Here is a 26,888-nt window from a genome sequence, read left to right on the forward strand (position 1 = left end):
TACACAGCAGACAGACAAAAACAAAGCAGGAATCCTGATAGTTTAGGTTTTTGGGATTACTGGTCATCAAATTCAAATTCTTTATCATGATATTAGGATAGATTGTAAATTTGAATTTTATATTTGTCCTCATCAATCACCAATATGATGGCAAGAGAAAGTCTGTACCAATTCCATATACAATTTGCATCTTATACTAAAAAATCTTAATTACATGTAATTACATATTATCCCTCCATCTCATTCATCTCACTGAAATCATCCCCTGTTCATCATATAAAGAAACAACAGATCTGCATCACAACTGCTTTTTTCTCTTGGAAAATGAACATTTTTGTTTCTATCAGAATGAAAGAAAATTCTTTATCCACATAAGACAAAAAAAATCAGAAGTAATGAAAATGTCAATTGCTTAAGAGTTTTACAAATAATTAGAGGAGGGTGAGAAAAGAGAGAGAGAGAGAGAGAAAGAAAGAAAGCATGATAGTGATAAGAATAATATCAAAAAGTGAGAGAGAGAGAGTGAGAGAACCATATGATAGAAAGAAATAATGGTAGTGAGAGAAGATCACAAAAAATGGAAAAAGGAGAGAAGTCATAGATGAGAGGATAAGATATAGATATTATTGAAAATAATACAAATATTTGTAACAAATAAATAACACAAACCGATGGAGAGTTTGGTTCTTAATTTTTTATCCAATCCTAAACGAAATTACTAATATTAATCAGTTCTCAATTAATAATTAAACCAAATGTTAGTTAATCAAGAGAACTGTAAGTCCCACGTACGCGTAGTGGTCGCCCAAGATTCTAACCCACCGTAGCTATCTCACAGATATCTAGCAAGTGGGGCCGAAACATGCGGGCCCCAGTTCGGGTGTCGTGGCTTCGGGGATCACTTGAGCTTTTTAGGACGCAGGAACCGTCGTCTCTCTCCGTCAGCTCGGGCCTCGTCACGCTTCGGTCGAACAGGGAGGCCAAGAGGGACGGCCTCCCTTTATGTGGCTTCCGTCGTGCTTCCAGAAGGAGAAGAAGAAGAAATCCATCCCCCCCCCCCCCCTTCCTTCGGTTGCCCACAAAAAAATCTTCTGGCGATCTTTCCGGATTCCCGACGCTTTGTCTCCTCTCGATTCGATCCCATCCCTAGAAATCTCAAACTCGTTCTAGTTCACTAAATCTAGCGATCATTTGGCCTTAATCGGTCCTTTCACCCGCGGAAACCCTACAAGATCCGACCTTTCCCCGAATTCCGCACGTTGGGTCGTCTCTTGATTCGTTCTGGATATTTGGGAAGCGTAGCCCCGATTTATCTCCCAGTCGTGCTAGAATTCTCCCCAAAAATCTCAATTTTTTGCTTTCACGAAAAGTAGCGATCATTTGGCCTTAATCAGAACCTGTTCTTGATCCCCAGAGACCATAAAGACCCCACCTTTCCCCAAATTTCGAGTCTGAGAGTATCTCCTGATCGACTCTCTTCATCTCATTCGATGCTCGAAGTGGAACCCTAATTTGCCATGGGTATTCTTGAGACGATGGTATTTTGGGAAGGGTATGTGAGCGATGAGGTGATGGGTACCTTCGCCCCTATCGTCCTTTACTGGCTCTACGCCGGATTCTACCAGCTCTTGCCACGGTTGGACCGCTACCGATTGCATACCAAGAAAGAAGAGGAGCAGAAGAACCTGGTGACGCTGGCGACTGTGGTGAAGGGTGTGCTGTTGCAGCAGGTCGTTCAAGCAACCATCGCTCAAGTACTCTTCTTGGTAAGAGTTCGAATGCCTTCTTTAAAGACTTACGTCGAACACCATGTCGGCGATTTGAGTGACAAATATTTTGCAGGGCTATCTTCAAATATTGTTAGGTGCTTATAACTTCGTGGTTTTTATTTCCTTGAAGATTGATAGGATGTCGTCGTTGCATTTCCACTTCTACTTGGATTCATAATGTGTTATATAAAAAGACAAACTTATTTGGATTTTCTATAGATGTGCCGTTCGTAACGTTCTTGAGATGCTCTTTTTCTTGCAATACTTTTTATTGCTATTTTTTAGTATTTGCCTTTTCTTTTTCAATGTCGTGCTATAGGTAAGATGTAATAAAGGGGACCAACAAATTCCCAAACTATTAAATGATCAAAGATCTTCTAGGAAAAAATGGCTAGATCATCATCCCTTTTAATTAAAGATCCAGAACAATAAGCCTTTGAAATTTATTAGATTTGCTACACTATATTTATTGACATAATTATGTGATAGATTTCTACCCATAAATTATTAAGATTAGTTGTCATATAGAAACTAAAAGAGGCAATAAATAACTAGTGTAGATTGATTCATTATGGTGCACAAAGTTCGTCTTGTTACAGTTCTGGTTGTGCAGAGCGTTTAGGCAGTGATGCATTTTCTACAAACACTTGTACTAACTCGTTAAATTTCTCTCTACTTGAAATAATAGACTGCTTTTGGTGTTCTCATCTACTTTAACAAAGAAAACTTTTAGAGGTGCAGGAACCTGGAGCTTGCTTGTACTCTACTCTTTGAATCTAGCATCCTCAGCAGCCTACTCTTTGGCAGCTAATACCTTGTAAAGTAGCCTTTTCTATGTTTTCTGTTTTAACAAACTCTTTTTCTGGTGATTGCTATTATTTAGAGATCCAACACAAAATGAAACCGATTAACTTTGGTTTCCCGTAGGTTCTATTTTTCTTAATGATTTGGTCTGATTCAAATTTCTGGAAATTGTAAAAATTTGTTTCAGTTTGGGATTTCTCCTAAAAGTGAACCAAATTAAACTATATAGTACTTAATATGCCTAACACATGTGACGTTATTATAGTTCTTATATCACATGTAGATAGAAGAAATAAGGTTGACTTGTATGTCATATTAGCATCACAGTATTACACCTTGTCACATATCCATCATACTGACTTTACACCAGAAACAAAAATGTGAGCACAACAAGGATTCTATTTTGGCATATTTTGTCTTCTCTATCTTTAGGTGTGTAACAGAAGTTGTTCAGTATCTTGTATCGCAGGTCTAAGTGAATTAAGTGCCACAAAGTTAACCCAAAGGAGCTGTCTTACAGTTTGGTGTTGCTATAATTAACCCATTGATGCATGGGCTAGACAAACTTTTAAACATGTAGGTTTCTCTCATGGCCTTTCAAATTTCTGAGTTGGGTCAGTCAGGGTGAACTTAGTTTTAACTTTGAAGTCTCCATGTTTGTTTTTAGCCAGTAGAATCAAGGTCATTTTATGAAGGAAATTTGGAATCTTGATGATTAATAGATGATCTCTAGTTTTTGGTCTGAGTAACCTTGAAGACATTTAACTAGTGATAGTGGAAATACGATCTCAGTGATCAAACAGCTAAATTCAAGCATGTGAGCTCTCATATAAATATTGTTCAAGGTGCACTGACAGCATAGCCAGGGCAATTATGTCAGTGTCACAATCTTAACCTGCTTGGTTCTCCAGGTTGAAGGCCTTTAAGACACGTCGTTGTCGACTCCATAGTAGTAGTACCTTGGTAAAATGCCATTTATATGTTTTTTTTTTTTCCTTTTTTCTTTTAATGCAAGGCTCCTAATGTTTAGTTGTGAGAGGAAATCTATTAGGTCACTGAATCTGAGGTAAAAATTATATGAACGGTATTACTTCTGCAGTAGTATGTCATTGAACTCTTTTACTGCAGGTAACTGCCAAGGCAAGCTTATCAGGGGTCCCTGTTCAGCCATCAATTCCAGTTCAAATCTTGCAGATCTTTGTGGCAATGTTAGCATTGGACACATGGCAGTATTTCATGCACCGATACATGCACCAGAATAAGTTTCTGTACCGTCATATTCATTCTCAGCATCACCGCCTCGTTGTTCCTTACGCGGTTGGAGCCCTCTACAACCATCCATTGGAGGGTTTCCTTCTCGACACTCTTGGTGGTGCCATCTCGTTCCTGATCTCAGGGATGACACCACGCACTTCGGTGTTCTTTTTCTGCTTTGCTGTGATGAAGACGATCGATGATCACTGTGGCCTTTGGTTGCCCGGTAATATCTTCCACATCTTCTTTCAGAACAACACAGCCTATCATGACATCCACCATCAGCTTCAAGGATCGAAATATAATTACTCGCAGCCATTCTTCTCGATTTGGGATAGAGTGTTGGGAACTCACATGCCCTACAGCTTAGTCACTCGCCGAGAAGGTGGCTTGGAGGCGAGACCTTTAAAAGACTAGAATCGAGCAACATACAGATTTCCGAGTCTTGAGGATATATCGCTGCACCACTGCAACATTTAAAGGAAAAAATATTCTGCATTCATTGCACTTAAAGCTGTTTTATCTAGGAGATTAATTTTCAGCCGCCGAAGATTGCTGGTTCCTTTGTATTTGTTGTGGTTAGCAATTGCCTCTTGCCATCTCTCTGTGGAAAATGCATCTCACAGTTTGAACAGCTCTAAATCTTTCTTGTTATGTAAAGTTTGTGCTGCACAAATTTTCTGCAAATTATGTACTTACTGTAGTTCATCCTGTTTCGGAATTTGTTCTTACAATATGTGAAAGTATATGCTGGCTGCAGTTATTCTACTTACTATACTGTTGTAAATATTTCTCAGAGCAGTATAATTCTGGCTATTAAAATGATGAATGCAGGTATTCTAACCCTACATTTCTATCCGGACTCATCTCAAGCCTAATTATAGGGCAGTCAAATCTGGTCTAAGCAGATTGGATAGACCCAAATACCCACCAAAAAAAAAAAGAACCCACAGGTCAATCTATTTTGAAGCTCATAAGATTATTATTATGGATATTTTTTCCTTGCCAGGAAGGTTTTTATTTCTTTTTCCTAAATCTCTTTCATTCATTAATTTTTTTTGTGCCAACTTATCAATCTAAAAATACCAATGATTGTAATAGAGTTCTCAAATCTGGAGTCTCAAGTTCTCATCTAAAGACTTTCTGCATAATGCATGAGAAAGAGAGAGTATTAAAATCAAGTCTGAGCTCCATTATCTCAGCTTGGAATCTTTCTGCATAATGCACGAGAGAGAGAGAGAGAGAGAGAGAGAGAGAGAGAGTCTTAAGATCAAGTCTCAACTCCATGATCTCAGCTTGGAATCTTATGATGCAACCAAAAGTAGGACCAGGAACAGGGTTAATGCCTGGCATGAGTTGTTTCAGGTACTACAAACATTTCAATAATGAGTTGTTTAGGCCACACACAAACATGTTCTTCCTGCTATGGTGGTAGTTGCAGTCCACTCCCTATCTCCAATGTGCTTGCCACATGCACAAAGCTACTATACTCCTCTAAGCAAACAACGAAATATATTTTAAACAAGAAGATACAGAAGAACAGTTGGTAACACATGAAGATATTTGAACTCAACAATCCAGACTTCTCTATGTGCATGGTTCTCTAGTTGTGTGTTCTGAATTCTCATGGATATGAGAAAGATTTTGTTCTGACATTTAACTGGTGTTCTGACAAGAATGAGCTGAGCCTGCATGGCTAACTAAACAATGAAGCCATGCCTCATCTTTCTCATCAGAGAATTCATGCTCTGCAGAACAATGATCTGTTCTTCCTCAACCATGTTCACCCTCAATCAGTTCTTACAGTTCTACCTCTCCTAGAAATCAGAAGAAGAGAAGTTTGCAGGTTGACTTGCATCACATGGTAGGGAAGACTCAATCTGAGTTCTGATATCTCAACTTGTCAAGCCATGTGTTCTTGGGATATTTTCCTCATTGTCTGTGATGTTCTTTACTGCTTCACAACTGAGTGACTGGTCCAATTACTGATGCTTCTTTGGTTGGATTCAGAAAAATTCCTAACAAATGGATCTACAATATTTCTGACATTAAAAAGATGATTGATCTGAATACATTAGCATGTTCTGAATCAAGAATATCTCTAAAATTTGAGGAGATATGAAGTTAAGGATGATCAAGAGCATATGCATTGCTAATCATATCTTGCAACAAAGCTAAGAATTTGGAGTTCAGGAAGAAGGAAAAAGCTTATCTTTTTGCCATATACTCTCTAATTCAAACTGAAGAACATGGGATTAAATTTATATTTAAGCTTGCAGTGAGATCAAATGACAGTGTTGCATCTTCTGATGATACTTGGGTACATGGTCCCCCAACTTTGATTTCTCTACTTTTCCATAAAGTGGAACACAGTACTGTAACCAAAAGAGTAGTCATTGACCTTCTTGTAAGTGGAACTTGAATGTGACATATCCTTTGTATGAGTCAGGTCCCCTACATGAGTCTCCAGAAGCTTGTGCTCTGCCAAACCTTTCACCAAGCTCCTGTTTGTTAGAAGTTTTTATTTTGGGCCTCACAAATAACTCAGACATAAAACAAACTAAAATTGATATTGTATAGAAGTTTGTAACTCAAATATAGTTTCAGTTTGTGCCTCTTTTTCTTTATTATTAAAGAGAGAGAGAGACAGAGAGAGAGAGAGAGAGAGAGAGAGAGAGAGAGAGAGGATACATCTGTCCATCTAAATTTTGTTAGAAACTATAATAAAAAAATAAAAAATTAAATTAAATATATTATTTTATATAGTCGATTCTAAATAGTTGGAACGATACTTGTTGTTGTAAAAAAAGGATAAATTATTGCTCTTCAGAGCAATGATTCTTTCATAAATTTTCAGACTCATAAGCTAAACTTTTTTCCTTGTAAATAATAGGAGCATCTAAATTAGCATAAATCTTGAATGGGCATTTCAATAGCTAATACCATAACATTACATATTTCCCTACAAGAAGGCTCATCACATACTGTTTATATTAGAACATCGGACATGGAAGCCAGTCAATATCTTTTTCCCTGAATTTTCTGGAAGAGAAGAAGCTACTAAATTTCTTATTTCATGAATTGGATGAATTTATTGCTTGAAGCATGAATTATAACTTAGGTGGTTTCTAATGGTTTCTTGGGATGGTCTTTATCAATGTTTCTTCAAAACACAAAAGAAAACAAAACTCAGTGCCTTGAGCTTAGTTTTCTCTAATTTATTTCCTAAAAGAAGAACAGAAGCAAGATCAAGATCCCCATTAAAAAAAAGAAAAAAAATCTGTCTCCTACACTGTTTGTACCTGACAGTCATTGCGGTAAATTAATGAAGCTGATCATCCTCCACACATCACATGAACAACACTTGAGAAATCTTCAAGGAGCCCTCTTTGTCTCCTCAGCCTACTGATCCACAGCTTGTTTTACTGCCAAGCTTCCAGGCCTGTGCAACATCACTTTGTCAGTGTGCTTCCACATGGAGCCAAATGCCACTGGCCAATCTTTGAACCCAACAGAACTATGTCAGCAGCATCTGCTTACCATGAGATCTCCACTATGAAAACATTAGCTGCACACTGGTTTTGAAGAACTAGTGTAGTATGTAATTGGCAGTGCAGAGACAATAGTATATTACATGGACAGTTGATTGTATCATTAAATCAGAATGAAAGAATTCCTCTCAAATAATTTGCATCGGATATCATAAACTATGCTATGGATTTCCCATTTTCAGCTTAATTTCTGAATATGATGATATTTGATTTACACTGTCACATATAATGGTGTATATGGTATGAAAAATCATGCATGTAACTCAAAAAAATAATGAGCTCTGTAGCTCCAAGAGTTGTTCTTGGTCTCCAAAATGCTGTCATCCTCAGAGCCAGAAATGCTAGGGGACACAGATATGTGTGCTTGTGAGTGCTCTGACCCACCCATGCTGATCCCCTGAAGAGAGCATGATGCCATGTCTTATGAGCTGCAATATCAAGTCCTTAACTTCCTTTTCCATTGATCTTCACATGCTCTCAATTTATAAATGATAATCTTTCTATATAAATAGCATAGAAACAGCCTGCTGGAATTCAACATCTTATTATTCTTCACACCCTCCCTGGAGATTTAGACAATTGTTTCAGCCATAAACATAAAGTAGAAGTTTTAACAACAGTAGTATTACAATGATACTTAAGATTGGTTCTTGACATTGTTGTTATCCACTGATTCAGTGAGTTCTTTTCTTCAGTCAGTCAATCAGGTGTTCCTGAACAGTAAAAAATAATTTCCAGCTCCCACAAAAGAACAGAAGAGCTCAGAATAAGCTTGCAAAGTTCTGAACAAGACTTTGCAGTTGCACCATCATCACAAAAGTTTGCAGAATGGGAGATGGACAGTGAATCACATGCCCCTCTTTATATCAAAAGTAGGACTTTTCTTGTGAGGTTGCCTTCCATTATCTGCAGGATTTTACTACCAAACCCAAACACCTCGTTGTCTTCCTCATGTTCTTTGCTTTCACTTGCATGCTCTTTCCATCTCATAGTCTCTCTCTCTCCCCGTGTCTCTCTCTTTATCTCAAACAGCATATACTTTAGAATAGTTACAACTTACATCCGATGATCTTGATTATAAGTCTGCAACAAGCAATCATTGAGGAAAAAATAGTTATTCAAATGATTAGTTATAGAGGAAAAGAAAGTTTCTAGTACATGGTCCATGTATGTAGGAGCCAAATAGTAGGATGGTCATTTTTTGTACCTTTTGGGTCTCAAGGCCAGGTTGGTGTCGGTAAAGCTCAACTCTTGCAGCTGAACTTTCCTGAGAACACCTGAAAACACACATACCCTTAGCCTTCAAAATATCTGAACACAGTGTGAGAGAGAGAGAGAAAGAGAGAGAGAGAGAGAGAGAGAGAGAGAGAGAGAGAGGCTTATGTAACATGCAAAACTATAAACAAATCTAGCAAACAGAAACATTTATGTAAACCTAGTAAATTCTCCTTATATTTAGCACAGTGGAAGGCAAGGGAAATGGATATACTTTGTAGCTTGCAAGGAATTCTTGCATTTCCCTGACCTGTTTTCTTTCCTCGACTCAAAAGTAAAATGAGATGGTGGCCTCATGCACTTCTGAAAATTTGACAACCATATATATCTATATAGTAGAGTTCAAGTGCTGCTAATGCAGCAAAATCTTGTTACATCGCCACTGAGATGGATCAAACAGAGAGACTAATGGAAGTTGTGTTGATCTGACCATGACCAGAAGGAGGCAGATTGGTCTTCCATGCTGCACAACAAGTTGCTAAAGCTTCCTTCCGTGACGCCATGGTCTATTTTGGGGCATTGCAGCTCTGGCCTTGAAGAACTATGGAGGAGGAGGTGGTCAACATCAGCTGGTCTAACTGAGTGAAAGAAGGGCAGGCTTTGGTTGGGATTCAACGGGCTCTCTGTGACTGATGCTCTCGAGAGATCCAAGTTGATCTCAGAGCTGTTCTCACTTCTATTGCTGCTTGAACCTTCAGTCTCCTTGTTGAGGTTGATCATCTCTGATGTCTCTCTTCTTTTCAGAGACAAGATCTACAAGAGAGAGGTTTAAAGGTATTCAGCAAGATCTCCCAGAAACACAATGGTTATTGTAGAAGAGAGGAGACAAAAAGAGCTATATAATAAAAGAGAGGTTATTGTTGTTGACACCAGCATCATCATCCAAGTCAATTTGAGAACATGATGGATCCAATCATTATAAGAAGTCATGCATGCTAAGGCCAAAATTAGATCCAGATCCTACAAAACATCCAGCTACAGACTTTACAGATTGTTCCGTCAAAAAGGAGCTAAGAGCAATCAAGTAATTAGGGAGATGGGAATTCACAGGTACCTCAGCTTGGAGCTTCTTGTTCTGTTCATGCAAGCTCTCATTTTCTGATTTCATGGCCTCAAACTGCCTCTTCAGAACATCATAATCCTTCTCCAGTTGTTTGGTCTTCCACCTGGCCCTCCTGTTCTGGAACCAAATGGCTACCTGCCTTGGTTGCAGCCCAAGTGCTCCTGCCAGCTGCATCTTTCTCTCAGGCTCCAGCTTGTTCCCCTGCTCGAAGCTCTTCTCCAGTGTCCTCACCTGCTCCATCTTGAGCCTCCTCTTCTTCTCGCCTGTCTGCATGCCATCATCCGACAAGTCATCGTCGGCATTCATCTCTTCACCATTCTCGATCCCCGAGAAGGACATGGATCTCTTCCCAAGCATTGGAGCCATGACTGCACCACCATAACGCAAGGGTTCATAGCATGCTTGGTCTCAGTTTCAAGTAGAAGCATGGAGATGTGTGACAAACTTACCTCTGAGGTCTTGGAGATTATTGCATGGGATGGTGTGAGGATGCGGACTAACGGGGTTGGGAATTTGGTGCTGTTCTTCATGAAGGGTTTGCATTGGTAACACAAAATTTGAGGAGAAGAAGGAAGAGGATGATGAGGCCATACCATTGCAGGACATCAATTAGACTAAAAATTGTTGAAACAGAAAGATAAGAGGTAATATGGAGGTTGAGGTGGAGGCAGATAGAGATTAGTGAGAGAAGTGAGAGCTGAGGTGTATTGAAATGTGTCATTGAACACTGAAAAGAGAGAAGAATAAAATTGCATTATTAAGAATATTAATGGTATAAGAACAAACACACACCATTGGAATAAGTATAGCCTTCTTTTCATCCTTCTTCCTTTCTTTACTGTAATGTTAACTTGTTTCAAAGAAAATCCTTAATCTTTTTTATCATTTCTAGTACTATGCTAAGTATGTTTAAGTACATTCCTTTTTTTCTTAGCTAATGATTACACCATAAATTAACTGGCCAATTATCACTTTATCATCCTTAAAAATTGTCTTCTGGTTGACTATAAGATGAATCCTGATGATACAATCAATGTTTCTTGGGAACACCAACTAAAACAGGTTTGTTCTTGTATAAGTGCTTGCTATGGTTAGGAAACAAGTGTCCTTAACATGTTGGGACATGCTGAACATTTCTTCCATCCTAACTAAAAATGAGTGGAGATAAGATTGTTCCACTTGTTTTGTTTTCTTCTTCTCCACCAATGGGGTGTAGACATAAGGGTACCTCAATTTCTTCAGCTGCAAGTTGGCCATTTCCACATCAGTAGGTGTGTATATATGTTTTTTTTTCTCAGGGGCAATCTGTCATATGGGAGATGAGTGAATCCAAATGAGATGCATGGAGGTATGTAGATGCCTGAGAGGGTAAAGAAATAATATGGAGATTCTTCACTAGAGAGAGAATGGGGGTCAGCTGACAACAATAATTTCCACAGAGGTGGACAAAAAATGGATTTAAAGGGTGGTGGTCCTTGAGAGAAAGAGAGGGCAGGAATCTAGGGGATGGATGTGTCCTTTGGGCTGCTGGGGTTGCTACCTAATCCACACACAGCTATTGTGGATCTGGTTTCACATCATCCATCAGTCCTGCACTACTACAGAGAGAGAGGGAGAGAGAGAGAGAGATTCCAACTTTATATTATGCTGTTTTCATTTTTATTTTCTGATTTTTTTGATAAATGGATTTTTTTTCCTGTTGTTTCAAAACTCTCTAGTTTCTTCTTTTCTTCTCTCTCTACTTCTTTTTTTTTTGTAATTTCGACTTGTTTATTCCAAATATTTTGAAAGAGGTCTGGGGTTCTCACTCCATGAAAAGACAGAAACTGGAGAAGAGGAGCATGAATCAGTGGAACCCCTATTACTAAACTGTAAAAGAAAATAGAATGGCCAAACTTCCATATATCCAAAGTCAGTTGATTATTTTTGTTTTACTGATTCATGTTTATCAAATAAAATCTTTTAAATTCACTAGACCAAGAATCACAGCGTTACAGAGCCTACTATCCTCAAAGTTGGCCTGAACCATAGCTGAACCAGTCTAATTCTAGCTGAACAGGTATGAAATCACCCAAATAATATATAAACATCATGGAAATCTTTTAATATGGTTTAATACAAAAGTTTTGATGGTCATCCAAATCTGATGATTAAACTCTCAGTGCAATTCACTGGCATATAATTGACTGAGTTAAACATGGTACTGTGATTAACACCTTGCAGACCAATACAGGTTGCAGTGTCCTACGTTGACAGCATATCAATGTTAACTCTGCTGAAAAATTATTGTCAAATTGAACAAGAGATTTTAATGTATTGGTCCTATGCACACAGGCTGAGGCAAATATACAAGTACCTTCTTGGAAGCCAAGGAGGATTTCAGATAACTTCTCTCATATGTGCTATATCAGCTGGAACTTCTTAAGAGGCCTCTGATCAGGAACCAAAAGAATGGTCAGTCAAACATGCATCTACCACTACTCTACCATGATCAGGAACCAAAAGAATTGTCATTCATTTGTATCTGTACTTTGGTTCCTGAAGTAACAGAACAGTGCATTTCTGACCCTGTGACACACTGTCAGTTTAGATTAACAATGACATAATCATGCAATTATTTATGTTCCCTTGTTCATAAAGAAAAAGGAAGATGTCTAGTTTTTCCTATTCTGAGACTAATTTTTGGTTGTCATCCACCATCATTCTTTCAGAAGGAAATATGTGACGAGTGAACTCCCTAACTATGCTTCTATAGATCAAGAATCTTCCATCCAAATTTCCTGAAAAGTTCATCAAGGCATGGTCTTCGGATCCCCTCAATTGAAGCCAAAGGCTTACAGCTCAAACAAGATAAGGAAATAGAGAGTTTAATATTAAAAAGAATGAGGGAGCCAACCATTTTTTTCAGCACAAGGAATCAGAGAAGGGCTAACAATTTAGAGTTGAATTTAGAGATATGCTAGAGATTCAGAAAGGTTTATGAACATTAAAATATTGGGCAAACTTATAATTTTCATAGGGAGTAAGAAAGATTATTTCCATGACTTGAATCCTATATACTCGGATTCCAGATAACAATTAAGTGTGGTGTGTTTTGCATGTTTTAGATGATAATACTTAATTAAACATCTCTGCAGTTTTCTCAACCAAACCTTGATTATTGGTTTGGTCATGCTGCTAAGCACCAAATGCATGAACCTTGGAAATTTTTGTGAACAAGTAAGCTTGTTCTTGTTCTTAACTTGAACTCAAAATCTTGATTGCACAACCAAATATAAGGAATGCTTCGTCAACTGTATGATAGTCAATAAAGTATTTGGACATTTGTTGGTGCACATGCGTTACATCTAAATAAGGAACTCAATCAACAACGCCTGTAAGATGAGAAGCAGAATAGGATAACATATACTCACCATATTATAGTTGGAAGATTGCGACGAGTTGTTTGCACATTATCTGAATGTTTCCACCTACCAAATGTTCTGTCTCATGCTGTTCACAGAGCAGTTGACTGAAAAAGATGCAGAACGCTGCCTTCGGTCTCTTGCATGAGTTGGGGACGAGACGGTGCTCCGTGAGGATCCAGCGAGCAAAAATAATAAGCAGAGGAGGACGTTTGCTCTGTACGGTAGCAACATAGGATGAGTCGGAGACGGAGCAGCAGGAGACTCACCGAAGACTACCAGGAAGCCAGGAAACCTCTGACGGACCATTGCCAGGCGGCCATCTTTCTCTGCTAACAAGGTGTTTGTTGGTTTGTTTCTGCTTCATGTGTTGTGGCTTGTGATTGCGTTGGTCCACGTGGCACTAATAACCCGTAAGGCATAGCGGAACACCTAACTTGGCTAATACAAAAAGGAGGGATTCCATCGGTGGCAGGATTGACGGCCAGGATCGTCTGATCATCCTCCATTTGGTGGGCGTGCAAGCAGGAGGACCGTCGTTCTGCTCCGCGATCACCGATCGACCGCTCTCCGTGGAGGTCAGCGGCGGCAGAGGCAACCAGACGACCCAGAGCCCGTCGACTTCTGTCGCTCACCTCGCACCTTGAACTACCACGGGTGTAGGAGTCGGAGGAAGGCTTCCAGCAGCAACGAAGAGGATATCTTTCCCACGCCTTCGTCGGATCGGCTTACCTTTCTCCCCGATTTGATTAGCCTGAGGTCAGTCGATCGAAATCCTCCGATCGTACGTCTCTCCCAGTCTTGTTGATTCTGTGTGAACTCCAATCTCTGGATCTAAATCAACTGATTAGTGATTTCAAGATAGTGTCTTCATGCGTATGCTTAAGGTGTATCATCGTCTCAAAATCCCCACATAAGGCTTCTCTAGTTTCTCATACCACGTCTTGCCAAAAGTTTTACTTATGACGGTTAGGTGAAAAGTGGAGAAGGCATATGAGTTAGGTTCAGACCCTCTTGTATGACATCCTTCCCCTTCTTCTTGGATCTAGGTGTTTTAATTTCTCTTCCTATCCACCTTCTGGTCCTTTGTTTCTCCCTTGTGGATCCTGCCCATCTCCATCTCGGCATCTGCTGCTACAGATTTGTGCATCACAGGGGCTTTCTCTTTTGACATTTTGCATTGAACTTGCGAATTTGGCACGATTGCTATATGCTAACCGAAGGTTCTGGTGTGATTGTTCTTTCATAGTTGCCCATGTTGGATCTGTTTCTGCAGTCCTGATTCATCGTATTCTTTGGAAATTTAATTTTTTGAATTTAGAGGTTTAAATCAGTGATTAGTTTGATGAGGAACAGCTGTAATTTGAAACCCTAATTTTATTTTTTTATCATAGTTTATTGGAAAGTTTTTGTACAATAGATAATACTAATTTCAAAATAGTCACTGGATGGTTCGTTAGGACTTCGGCTAGGAATCCATTGGTCTGTTTTGTTATTTTGAGTACTTTATAGCTCTCAGTACTTTTAACAGGTTTCTCCATACATTCTAAATGTAATGATAGTCATAAACTGCAATCTCATCATGTTTCAGTTGCTTGTTTTCCAGTTTGCTTCATCAAAGCTGCTCAACTCTTCCACATTCAGAGAATGGCCTTTGCTGCGTCAACTTACGGGGTTGATTTAATTAATATGCATCCACATGGTATCCAGTTGTGTGAGAAGCATCCATTAGTACATTTGAGCAATTCAAAGATCAGAAGATTCGAGAGAATGATTAGAGCTGGATCCCAAATGACAAATTCTAGACCAGTCGTTAATAAACCAGAGATTGATTTTAGTGATCCAGATTGGAAAAGACACTTCCAGGAGGATTTTGATAAACGGTTCAATTTACCACATTTGAGAGATATTCTTGCCATTAAGCCAAGGCCAACTACATTCTCACTGAAGAGCAGGTTAAGCCATTTGTTTTATTTTCTTCTGTTTTTATTTAAGAAAAAACACCTTTCCTTATTAACTATTAAATATTTGGTTTTCCTTCAAGCAAAGTTTTTATCTTCTCTTGAGTGTTTCTCAGGATAGCTGTGCACTCTTGACATGTTGATTGTTGCTTCTTGCTAGTCCTTACAAGATCTTGTACTGGGAACATGACGATGATGACAATATTTTTGTTGTTTGGTTTTGATAGAATTCCTCTAGATGACAGTGATGGTGCAGCAGCAGGAAGTTGGAACGGCTATGTGAATGATGATGACCGAGCACTTCTGAAGGCATTTCCCTGTCCAGATTTGATTTTTCTTTTTTTTCATGGATTACCTGTCAATATTTCTTAATTATTGGAATGGCTTTATTTTCTCAATTAAAATATTTTTCAATAATTATATGCTTAATAGTCGATAGATAACATGTACTACAATGGATGCTTTCATGTATAGCGTATCAATTTTGTTCTACTGAGAAGAAAACGGTATTAGTTCGTATATATGTGTATGCTTTTATGTGAAAGCTATGAAAAAATCAGGAGTTCTTTAACCGAACAAATGTTTCTTTTTGCTGCTCTGCCAGTGACTAAATTAGTTCACTATTTTAATAATAGTTTGGAACAGTAATGTCATGCATGATTGAACAAAGCTAGCAATTTTCCTAATTTTAAGTCCAAAAACAACTGAAAACATATGCTTTAGTTAACTTATGTTAATATGACCAATTGTATGATAATTAGATGGGAGCAAATTGTTAATATAAGCCAATCGAAGGAAGTGACGTGGGATTTTTCCTATAGAAAAATTACAAAGTTATTAGTACATGTATTATACATCTATTATCTATTTGGTCGTATAGGCAGTTCTTTCTGGTGCCACCGGTTGGGGCTTTTTATCATTGGCCAAGAATGAGAAGTTAAAAGTTCTCTACAATATTGAAGAATCTCATTCCTGATTGTTTGCATCATTTCTAATTATTTGAACAGTTTCTTATCCATGAATTTTAAAGGAAGGCTGGTACAATATCCAGTTTGTATGTTGGTTCTAAGTAATTTACTAAAGTGTCATTCTCATTATTTTTGGATATAGTATCAAGGATTTTGTAGGTGTTAGCTAGCCTGATTGGTAAAAACTTTGTCAGATCTCTGCCCGGAAGGTTCTGAATTAAAAACCATATTCATCACTTATCCTTTGCCAAAAAGAAGAAAAGAATATTAGATAATATTGAAAAGAAGAAATTATGCATCCACCTATAGTAAGGAGCATGAGTGAATTAACTGATATGCGGAAATATAGCCATCAATCTGGCAACGAATTGCATCCACCTACATCATGTAGTTAGTTGTGAAAGGCTATGAGTAGTATCCATGCACTCAATAGAAATTTCTTTAGATCTATATTAGTGTTCTAGATCATTCTTCCGAGCTGAAAATGAACCATCTTCATGAAGTTTAAGAGATTGGTCCTCAATGTCTCAGATACTAAACCTGTATGCGAGGCAATAATGAAACAGATCTTCGAACCTCAATATGTTTATTGGCAGGTTATAAAGTTTGCTTCTTCAACTTCTGCTGGAGCAGAGTGCATTGACCCTGACTGCAGCTGGGTGGAACAATGGTATTTTCTAATAGTTGCTCAATCTCTTTTTTCTTTTGTAAATAGTAGCTAAGAGCATTGTAGGATTATTCTTTTCCGTATGGTATGTTGCATCCTGGATGTAGATATGGAGCAGCCAAGTGCACCAGGTTCCCACCAAACAGGGTGTCAATATTGAACAATTCATGATTCAAGGATCCAGATCTGAACAAATTGAAACACAATTTGTGAGAGTGTCAATGTTGAACAAGTCACAATAACAGGATTTGAATCCAAACAACTTATAACACAATGTGAAGGAAAATTGAAAATCAAGACAACATGAACATGTTTAACTCTAAAGATGATAGTTTGACTTATTTAAGTAATAATAAAATTATCAATAATGTGAGCTAAATTGAAAAGTTTTAGATATGACACCCGAATTGACATAAATTTAGACATAAACATGCCTTGTCAGTTGTCACAATACATTGATAAGGATGTTTGAGGTATTGCTTAATTCTTGAAAAGCTAGATCATCCTCTTGTTTCCCTCTGAGCTGAATATGGTTTCAGGTTTAGTCCAGGTGGCCTTATGAGCTATAATGTAAACTGTATTTGTTGATTGTGTTACTCTTTTTCTAATTTTGATTCTTCCTTCAAACTCCAAGGGGTATTTTTTGTTAGTTAAATACCTAAACTTCTTTTAGCATATGATTGGTTATTTAAAGTTCAAATGGTTTGGAAATTATGACACTCATTGCTGATTTTCCTCAACATGAAAATTTAAGCACACAAAATTATGCGAAATTCTGGATTTTTCCCTTTTAAAAAGTTTGCATACCTTTTAAGCATGAAAGAAACTCACTGATACACCACAATGAAACAAAGATGCAAGTATTCAAATTGATGTCTTGTTTGGTGATTTGTCTGTTCTGCCATCTTTTATACCTAAGTATTTGATTGTATTTACAATGATATGTTGCTGAAAATGCTAAAAACTGAGATGACTGAAAGTACCAACTGTGTGAAAATTAAAGTTGGCTTGTAAAACAGAGAAGGGAGTTTTCAAGCCTTTGTGGCTCTTGCATTGCTTATGAGTTCCATCTGCAACCTATAGGTCATTTTGGTCAAATACATATACAAGCATGTCCTTAACCTATTGTGTTGTCATTGTTGTGCTATCCTGTATCTCCCTTTGTTTTATACTAATTGTTGTTCTTATATTTCTAGGGTGCACCGTGCTGGACCACGTAAGCAAATATACTTCGAGCCAAGGGAGGTAAAAGCTGGAATTGTTACTTGTGGAGGACTTTGTCCTGGTCTCAATGATGTCATTAGACAGGTTGGTCATCTCGATCATGCTATATTTTCATTTTCTATGTGGTTAGCAAGTGGTTCCACGTCATTTTCTATGCACAGATGTGTTCATAGGACATTCTCTCTGTAATTTTGAGCTATATGCTTTTCTGTGAAAAAGAAAAAAATCCAAAGTGAATCAATGATCATGAATTTTGATCCTTATAATATCAGAATATTTATCTTTGAAAAATCATAATAGGTCCAGGGATTATATAACATTTTCTAGTAGCTTGAAGAAACTTGTCAATTGGTGGAACATCATTAATCATGATGTTTCTGTTTAGTCTTATGCCTTTCAAAAATTTGTTTTGATTGGTTTGGCTTTCATAGTTGTAGATCACTTGCTCTGGGATATGAATCTTGACTTGTAGCATTATGGCGTCCGATGTTTCAACTGCTAATATTCAAAAGACTAGATTTATAAAGAGTTAAACTAAAGAAATGGTCCATGTGTCTGTCTTACACAGCGCATTTTTCAATTGTTAGATATTATCTGTCCAACACCCTCACCAATGAACGTGAGATGGATATATGGTTGACCGGTTGATAGGAAGAAAAGACTAGTTTTTGTGTCTTTTGAGATATTCATGGTGCACAGGTTCTAAATCTGCAAGATGATGCTTCTTCCAAGCAAGGACATCAAATAAGTTGTTGCCTTTATATGATAACAGAATGAAAGAGGGAAAACTTCAGATGTTTATGCAAAGATCCAACTTTCAGGTAGCAGATCTGCTTTCAACAGAAGATGACAATAAGTAGAGAGAAATAGAAAAAATAGGAGTAAGAATCAAAATAAAAAAAGAGGAGGAAAACATTACGACAATTATGTGGAGAGCCTCATGGTTAGATAAATATTAAATCCCCCTCCCAACACATCGATGATAACAAAAATTCATTATTTATGTTTTATTTTATTTTGTGTTGACTAACAATTAATTTGTTTAAGTTACTGATCCATTCAAATTAGTTGAAATCTGAGCAAGTTGAATTCTTGAATTCTCAACTCAAACCCTGCTTGTAATGTCTTTCTAATTATGGGTAAATTTTTTTTAGGATGCATAGTGAGGTCTTAGATTTTGCTGGATTTGAGAAACTTGCTCTTGCACTACTCATTTTGAACTTTGGATCAGTTCCTCATTGTAAGAACCATAGATGCTTGATGCTACTTTGAAAGTTTTCTTGTTTTGATTTTAGTTTGAGATTCAGCAGTTTCAACAATTTTAGCAGTTTTAATAATGTTGGTAGTTTTGAATCAATTTTGGTGGTTTCAACCTCTTCAGACCTGAATGAGTAGGATTTTAGCAAAAATCATTGAGAAAAATGCATTCGAAAATTTCATAAGGAAACTAAAATTGGAACGATGGGATTGGTTTACATGATTTTAATCGAGTATATCAATCTGTATCTATTGTTTCTATGTTCTCAATAGAGCCATATGGTATCAACCAACAAACTAAATTTCCCTCGGGACTGGTCCATACACTGGCCTGAGCATGAACCAAAATGCAGACCATCTTTTTTGGGCAGTTTGGATCTGGTCCGAGCATGAACCGAGATGCAAACCATCCGTTTTTGGGCATTTCAGATCTGGCACTGGGGACACTGGGTGGTAATCCCTTTGAACTGGGTGATATCAGACCTAAACCGGGTGGTAAGAGCCCGGTCCATGACCTGAACTGGCCCTGGTCCAGATTTTTTTAGGTTTAAGTTTAACTCGACTCATGTTCCCTCAATCTCTCTCGTGCAAGGGAGAGCACTGCTCACCCGTTGTTGCCCAATGCCCAACACCCGATGCTACTCCAGGTACACCTCCTTCTCTTCCTCCTCCTTATCCTCTTCTACTTCCTCTCTGCCTCTTGCTACTCACTGCTACTGTTGCCATCCACTGTTACTCCTCTTCCCCTCCTCCTCCTCCTGTTATTCTCCTCATCTCTCTCTTCTTTGTCTCCTCTTCTTCCATGCTTATTACCTCCTCCTCCTTACTTTCCCTTCTTGGTATGGGGGTATATACTGACATACCATATATTGGTATACTAGAAATTTGGACTTGTATTGGTCCCACGACAGACTGGTATAGGTCTGTTATCCAAAATCACAACTCTTGGTATCTGGATTATTGGAATGGGATTGATCCAAATTGGGACTAATCCAAATTATTTGTAACTTTTCTTTTGTTACAAATAAAAAATTGGTACTAATGCCTCTTTTGGCATCTGGATCCACTATCGTGGGGCCATGCCCCGCCCGCCCCCCCCATTTTGCCTTATTGGAATGGGGATCAACAAATAGCCATTGACTGAAACAAGTGACCTTGGCTCTTACATTAAAGACTTAGTTTTTGTGTTTTCTTAATTTTTTGTTGATAATTCAATTAGTTGTTTGATTGATCCATCAAATTATGGTTGATCAAAAGATAGCTATAAGAAGATGGGAAAGGATCAGTTAGCTATTATCCCAAACAAGAAATAATGATATATGGTAAGCTGGTAAACTAGAAGGGAAGAAATAATAGAGGCAGATATTTTGCATGTTTTTAACTAGTAAGATTCGTTGTTAGGGCAATGAGAAACGAAGATTAGAGGAAAAATTTGAGGGATAGGGAAAGTAAGAAAAGAGAAAGATAAGATAGAAGGGTGGCTCATGGCCAGAGAATCACAAGATACAATTAAAAGATGTCCGCAAAGATCTTCTTTTTCTCTACTGTGGCTATATACTCCAGAGTCCAGACAAAGTTCAACCGACAATTATACTTAATCTGAGTAAGATTCTTAGAACCCTTGGGCCCTAGGTGTAAATGTGGCATGTCTTCTTGTCTGAAGCAGGCAATTTTAGTCTTCTTTGTTTGTGCATGAAACTTGTGGTGGATTTATGCTAAGAGTTGACTAAAATTAAATAAAATGCAAAGTGCGAAGAAAATTGACATAGGTAAATGTTACTTCTGCAGTAGCTAATATTACAGCAGTAGTTTTCTACTGTTCTATCACCAAAATCTTAATTTTAAGAAGCCATTTTACTTTTGTTTTTTTGTGGTTGCAGATAGTGCTCACACTTGAGAAATATGGGGTAAAAAATATTGTTGGAATCCCATATGGTTACCGTGGATTTTCTGATGAGGGCTTATCCGAAGTACCGGTTAGAACAATTCCATCAAGTTCCATAAATAAATATATGACTGGAAATTCTCTGTTCTCATGTCTTATTTAAAATTTAAAGGTATCATTTTCTCTTTGCAGCTTTCACATAAAGTGGTTCAGAATATTAACCTTGCTGGTGGAAGTTTCCTAGGAGTATCTCGCGGAGGGCCTAGCACCAGTGATGTAGTTGATAGCATTCAGGTACTTCCTTGGATTTCCATGCTGTGTTTTTTATCTGTTGATGGGTTATGCTAAAGATTTAGTTGATTATTTCCTCGGCAGCATTTGGCAAATTTAGTACTAATTTGTGAATTTTTTTGGTCAAATAAGGCCAAGAGAATTGATATGCTTTTTGTACTGGGTGGTGATGGGACACATGCAGGGGCGCTTGCCATACATAACGAGGTACAAATTGAGTTTCTTTCTTGCATACAATTTAGCATACATCACACGTGCACTAAAAGGCATATTTATTTCATTACTATGTTTTCATTGTTAAATATGTCAAACTTTGCTTGATACACTGAGAAGTTATAGTTATCAGCTTATCATCATAGTTTAATTTTCTGCTGATATGTTACTTTCTGCACCAGTGTCGCATGAGAAAACTGAAAGTATCAGTAGTCTGTGTGCCAAAAACTATTGATAATGACATACTACTAATGGACAAAACATTTGGTTTTGATACTGCTGTAGAAGAAGCTCAGAGAGTAATCAATTCTGCATATGTCGAGGTGAGAAGTTTATTTAATGCTCAATATGTTGATTATTCATCAAACTATTTGACCTTGTTTCTGAAATATTATTGTCTTGTTTTTCCTCAAAAATAAGAAATGTTGCTTTGTTTTATTTCTTCCTGGCCATTATTTTTTAATTTTCTGTGACTTAGGCTCGCAGTGCATACCATGGTATTGGATTGGTCAAATTGATGGGAAGAAGCAGTGGGTTTATAGCGATGCATGCATCACTTTCTAGTGGTCAAATTGACATCTGTTTGATTCCGGAGGTTTGTAACATCCTTGTGAATCTCTGGATTTATTGTCATGGTCGGTTCACTGACTTACATGCAAATGAAGGTACCTTTTAATCTAGAGGGGCCAAATGGAGTCTTACAACATCTCGAGCATCTCATAAAAACAAAAGGAAATGCTGTAGTTTGTGTTGCTGAAGGAGCAGGACAAGTACGCTGATGTGCTCTGTAGACCTTTTTATTCTTTATTTTGGGCATATGTGCTTTTGAGTATGAGAATTTATAGAGTTCATCTTGAAGAATTATGCAGTATTGACTAGGACTTAATTATACTTTAGACTCTGGAGACTTATTACATGCTTGGAAGTTCAACTTTGTGAATCTTAACTTCTACAAACAGAAAGAAGTTAGACTAGAACTTTATGATATGTTCCACGAGTCCAGTGTACGCAAATTTTGGCCACCATTCTTCTGGGTGGGAGTAGATGCGTTTCTTCTCATATTACCTTGAAATGCTATGACACTGAATAAGCTGTATCTAAACTTTAAAAAATGGGTGTTCTACAATTTATTGGTGATATTGTTGAAGATATGTGATTTCCTTGAGCCACTTTTGTAATAAGCCTGTGATTGTTTTTCAGGATTATCTACATAAATCAAACACCACAGATGCATCAGGAAATGTGGTGCTTAGTGATATTGGAGTTCACATTCAGCAACAGGTGCATGTTCATTAGTACCTTATTTCAGAATTGTCTGATAATCTTTGTTGTAAAGGTGAAATGTAGTGTATTTTTTCAGTTTTTGTAAGAGTGGAGTGGGTAAATTTTGCGAGGATGACTAAAATAGTTGAAGTTGCTATATTTTTAGACACTGAATGTTGATTATGGCACCGTATTTTGATATTTAGATGAATTTAAAGTTTGCAAGATAAATTTTAAGGAAATTTAGGGTGGTAGTTTGTCACATCTGCCTACTAAGACACCCAAAAAATTCAGGGGCACCAAGATCTGCCTCTTGCTTATTATCAATTTAACTAGAAGGATGCCAATTGTCACGAGCCCATACCCTTTATTGATAGCCCCGTATTTTGATAGTTTATGGTTATCGAAAGCATGGTTAGCCTTGTTATGCTTGAGAGCAAGATTTCAAAAATCAACCATACTGGATGGTAGGTACAATATTTACTGGTCTGAGTGGGACTGGCATGTGTACCAGGTGATTTCGTTTTGTTGGGGTTGCATAAGTTGTACTACTTGTTAAGCTTATCTTATCAGGTTTATTGGGCAGTAAAGTGACTGATACCAAAGGGTACAAGGCTGTAAGCCTACCTTCCAATATTAGTATCTTTTTTTAAAATTCATGACAGTTGTGGTGGCTCTCGGTCCTTTTTTTTTTCCTCCTCTCTCTTTCCCTCTACCTCTTTGTCTCTCTCTCCCCAACACTTTGTTATCGTCTCCTCCCTGCCACATCACTGCTGCTGTCTTCTCCTTCTACCAGTATATATTGCCACCTCTTTCTCCTCACCCATTTTCCGATCTGTTGAAGAACTTGTATGAGTTTTGGACCAAAAGTTTAAACCTTGCTTGGAAGTACAAGATTATTTATCTTATGGCAGGTTTATCTTATCATTCAACCATATTTTTCCAACAAAAGATTCGACAGTTGCTTCTATACGTTGTCTTCTTTATAGAAAAAATTCAGCTTTAGTAGCCTGCTTTAATAAATTGCAACACTTGTGGTTTTATCTAACTTATATGTTTCAGACATGTCATTTTCCATTGTAAATAAATATCATGTCAAATTTAATCATGCTTCAATGTCCAATAAGTTTAATTAAATATGTATGTGCATCATAGCTAATTGAGATTAGCATTTGGCAAAAGGCGATAAATGGATGCTGTACCTTCTTTTAATTTTCTTTTCTGTTCTGATTAGTTTCTATTGTTTTTACCAAATGTTTCAATTTTAGCTTAAACTGTATACCATGATAGGAGGTGCAAGTCACATAACCTTCTATTTTCCAGCTTCTATCTCCTCTTTGCTTTTATTTGTAATTTTTTTCTTTACTTGATACAGAATGATTTTCTTTAGGTCTAATCCATCCAGTTATGGGAAATGATCCATGCAGCTGACCCTAAATAAATGTGACAAGGCTTGTTGCCATTATTATTCTTGTACCTTGTTTAGACTCAAGTGTCAATACATATGGACACATCAGTCTGACTCAATAAGTGTGTGTACCCAGGTTTCCCATGTCATGCATTGTCATTTTTATGGTGAAAATTTCTTTAATTTTGTAGCTTCAGACTGTACTCCTTCCCTTTCATTTGACTGGTGCACTCACGAAGACAAGTTTCGATATTTTGGCTCTATGTCACATTCCAGCCATCCATCCTCACATAATGATTTTCATTCTTGCAAATATTTGATTAGAGATGCAGCTTGTAGTTACACACGAATTGATGATTTTCAAGACAGCATTTGAACTTCTATTTTCATATTATGGTATGTTTGATACTGGTAGATTGTTATTTTTATGGGAGGTTTCCTTATTATTTAAAAAAAGGGAAATTCTTAGTTCAGTATAAAAGTAAATAACATGGGACGTTTTTGTCTTTTTAAGCTCAAGATAGGATGTCTGTGATTCCTACTTTCCGATTCTCTCATTGTATTGTGGCACTTGATTAAAGCACCACATTTGTTAGGCATAAAATTATCTTTTGCACCCACTATTGCTTCTTATGAATCCTTTTTTCCTCTTAATGCTAATTTTTCAGCAACAGGTGCATGTTCATTAGTACCTTAATTGTTATTTTTATGGGAGGTTTCCTTATTATTTTAAAAAGGAAATTCTTAGTTCAATATAAAGGTAAATAACATGAGCCGTTTTTGTCTTTTTAAGCTCAAGATAGGATGTCTATGATTCCTACTTTCCGATTCTCTCATTGAATTGTAGCACTTGATTAAAGCACCACATTTGTTAGGCGTAAAATTATCTTTTGCACCCACTATTGCTTCTTATGATTCCTTTTTTCCTCTTAATGCTAATTTTTGAGCTGTATACCACATGTTTTCTAGGACTAACAATTTTATTTAATAACTATAAACTGTTTTTAACTGCAAATTCGCTATGTAGAAATTTCCCCTAACGAGTCTTTTTGATGATTTGATATGTTTATTGGATTACTTGTACTGTAGCAGCAGATTCTGATTCGTGACATTTTTCCACAGATCAAAAGACATTTCAAGGATATAGGTGTTCCAGCAGATGTGAAGTACATCGATCCAACTTATATGATCCGGGCTTGCCGTGCTAATGCATCCGATGCAATTCTCTGCACTGTATTAGGCCAGAATGCTGTAAGAATCACTAATTTTTCTGCTCCTCGTAGAAACATATATTACAAATAAAATTTCAGTCAAATCTTATGGCAAGTCATTTAATGGCTGATTTGGATATCTTCATTGTTATCCATTGTCTCCAGCTTCTATCAATGGATATTTGAGGTACAGTGCTGATTTTCTCAACTGAACTGCAGTTGCTTTATGTTCAGGTACACGGTGCATTTGCTGGGTTCAGTGGCATTACAACCGGTATATGCAACACACATTATGTCTACTTCCCGATCACACAAGTAATTGAATCTACCAGGCACGTCGACTCAAACAGCAGGATGTGGCACCGATGCCTGACATCGACTGGCCAACCTGACTTCAATTAAAACTATACGGGTGACACCGAAAGACAATAAGGATGCAATTAGAATTATCTCAACCTTGCCTGCTGTCAAATTTTGTGACTTCAATGCGTGCCACAACTATATCCCAACTTGATTTGGGGAACCATAACCTCTGTTAGATGGTGTTGGTCTCTTGTTTCATTACGTCAAAGGGAAGTTATCATTGACCCTGCAGTTATCCTGTTTATGGTCTCGGATGTGATCTAATGAAGGCAAATGATGCATGATGCAGAGACATGCTAATCCGTTTTTCTGAGAGTATATTTACGTAAAACTAATTGTGTATATACCACGGGACTGGTGGCAGAGGCTGCGGAAGCTCCTTGTATCTTCAAGAATTCTCTTATTTTGCTGGAAGCTCGTCTACCGTCGCCTCCCTGCTATCAAGAGGCTTACGAATATTAGTGATGGGAGTTGCATGTTATTTCGGTGAGGAAGGTCCTGACTCTGTGAATCGTATCTTTTCTCAATGCAATTTTTTTTCAAAAATTGTTTGGAAGCCGTGTGCTGATAAGTTTGGATTTTCTTTTCAGTTTTTTGATATTTGATACTTTGGAAATTTGCTAGGTGAGGGGGATTGATTCCTCCTCAAATGCTCTCTTCCCATGGGGGGTGTTATTACAACCAGCTTGTGGTCAATTCGGAAAGCAAGGAGTGAGGGGGTTTTCCTCATCCTTTTGTTGTTTTCTATAAATTGCTTGCTTATGTGACGAATCCCCTCAGGTTAAAGTTATCTAAATATCCTGAAAGCTCAGTTGAAACATATCCCAAAATAATTAAGATGGGTGAAGCCAAAAGGACTAAACTTAACACACATGATTTTTGGTAAGAATCGAAGGAGAAAGGCATCCGTTTCCTTCTTTGTTCGAGTGTTGGATTGTGTATTGTTGCTGGATGCTCTCATGCATCGTCGTCGTCCTGCACTCGACTGTGAGGCGAAGGTGTTTTTGGATGGACTAAGAATCGGCATTTAAGAAGAAATATCCAAAATTCTCATTGG

The 26,888-nt window shown here is 37.6% G+C and overlaps 3 protein-coding genes across 5 annotated transcripts; 2 read left to right on the plus strand and 1 right to left on the minus strand.

Moving 5' to 3' along the window:
• Positions 1 to 1,028: 1,028 nt before the first annotated feature.
• On the plus strand, positions 1,029 to 4,599 carry LOC135598376 (very-long-chain aldehyde decarbonylase GL1-9-like). The gene is made up of 2 exons (XM_065092062.1): positions 1,029 to 1,766; positions 3,702 to 4,599. Exons 1-2 carry the CDS (start codon positions 1,518 to 1,520, stop codon positions 4,242 to 4,244), a joined length of 792 nt encoding a protein of 263 aa, XP_064948134.1. The 5' UTR covers positions 1,029 to 1,517; the 3' UTR covers positions 4,245 to 4,599.
• A 3,307-nt stretch (positions 4,600 to 7,906) lies between these two features.
• On the minus strand, positions 7,907 to 10,633 carry LOC103987738 (homeobox-leucine zipper protein HOX21). The gene is made up of 5 exons (XM_065092066.1): positions 10,166 to 10,633; positions 9,708 to 10,084; positions 9,084 to 9,406; positions 8,586 to 8,655; positions 7,907 to 8,461 (listed from the first exon to the last, which is right to left on the minus strand). The coding sequence occupies exons 1-5, from the start codon at positions 10,320 to 10,322 to the stop codon at positions 8,435 to 8,437; spliced, it is 954 nt and encodes a 317-aa protein (XP_064948138.1). The 5' UTR covers positions 10,323 to 10,633; the 3' UTR covers positions 7,907 to 8,434.
• Positions 10,634 to 13,198: 2,565 nt separating this feature from the next.
• Positions 13,199 to 26,387, plus strand: LOC103987723 (ATP-dependent 6-phosphofructokinase 5, chloroplastic). 3 transcript variants are annotated; one of them, XM_065092064.1, is made up of 15 exons: positions 13,199 to 13,460; positions 13,596 to 13,879; positions 14,727 to 15,075; positions 15,309 to 15,390; positions 16,646 to 16,719; positions 17,913 to 18,024; positions 21,078 to 21,173; positions 21,275 to 21,376; positions 21,506 to 21,580; positions 21,769 to 21,909; positions 22,065 to 22,181; positions 22,252 to 22,356; positions 22,787 to 22,867; positions 25,380 to 25,508; positions 25,703 to 26,387. In XM_065092064.1, the coding sequence occupies exons 3-15, from the start codon at positions 14,768 to 14,770 to the stop codon at positions 25,868 to 25,870; spliced, it is 1,590 nt and encodes a 529-aa protein (XP_064948136.1). In that variant the 5' UTR covers positions 13,199 to 13,460; positions 13,596 to 13,879; positions 14,727 to 14,767; the 3' UTR covers positions 25,871 to 26,387. The 3 variants fall into 3 exon arrangements, with proteins under 3 accessions (XP_064948136.1, XP_064948135.1, XP_018683181.2); XM_065092063.1 differs by lacking the exon at positions 13,199 to 13,460 and having other exon boundaries at positions 13,591 to 13,879; XM_018827636.2 differs by lacking the exons at positions 13,199 to 13,460; positions 13,596 to 13,879 and adding an exon at positions 14,192 to 14,343.
• Positions 26,388 to 26,888: the final 501 nt, after the last annotated feature.

Source organism: Musa acuminata, chromosome BXJ2-1 (assembly GCF_036884655.1).
Source record: "Musa acuminata AAA Group cultivar baxijiao chromosome BXJ2-1, Cavendish_Baxijiao_AAA, whole genome shotgun sequence".
NCBI lineage: Eukaryota > Viridiplantae > Streptophyta > Magnoliopsida > Zingiberales > Musaceae > Musa > Musa acuminata.

What these genes read in the sequence shown, in the direction of transcription:
- LOC135598376 (XM_065092062.1), top strand. Translation starts at nt 1,518, where the DNA reads ATGGGTATTCTTGAGACGATGGTATTTTGGGAAGGGTATGTGAGCGAT. An exon ending in TCGCTCAAGTACTCTTCTTG is followed by an intron (nt 1,767 to 3,701) that starts GTAAGAGTTCGA and finishes CTTTTACTGCAG; the next exon opens with GTAACTGCCAAGGCAAGCTT.
- LOC103987738 (XM_065092066.1), bottom strand. Translation starts at nt 10,322, where the DNA reads ATGTCCTGCAATGGTATGGCCTCATCATCCTCTTCCTTCTTCTCCTCA. An exon ending in TCTGCCTCCTTCTGGTCATG is followed by an intron (nt 8,656 to 9,083) that starts GTCAGATCAACA and finishes GTGTGTTTTCAG; the next exon opens with GTGTTCTCAGGAAAGTTCAG. An exon ending in CTGGCCTTGAGACCCAAAAG is followed by an intron (nt 8,462 to 8,585) that starts GTACAAAAAATG and finishes TGCTTGTTGCAG; the next exon opens with ACTTATAATCAAGATCATCG.
- LOC103987723 (XM_018827636.2), top strand. An exon ending in ACATCTGTTTGATTCCGGAG is followed by an intron (nt 22,182 to 22,251) that starts GTTTGTAACATC and finishes ATGCAAATGAAG; the next exon opens with GTACCTTTTAATCTAGAGGG. An exon ending in CTGTATTAGGCCAGAATGCT is followed by an intron (nt 25,509 to 25,702) that starts GTAAGAATCACT and finishes CTTTATGTTCAG; the next exon opens with GTACACGGTGCATTTGCTGG.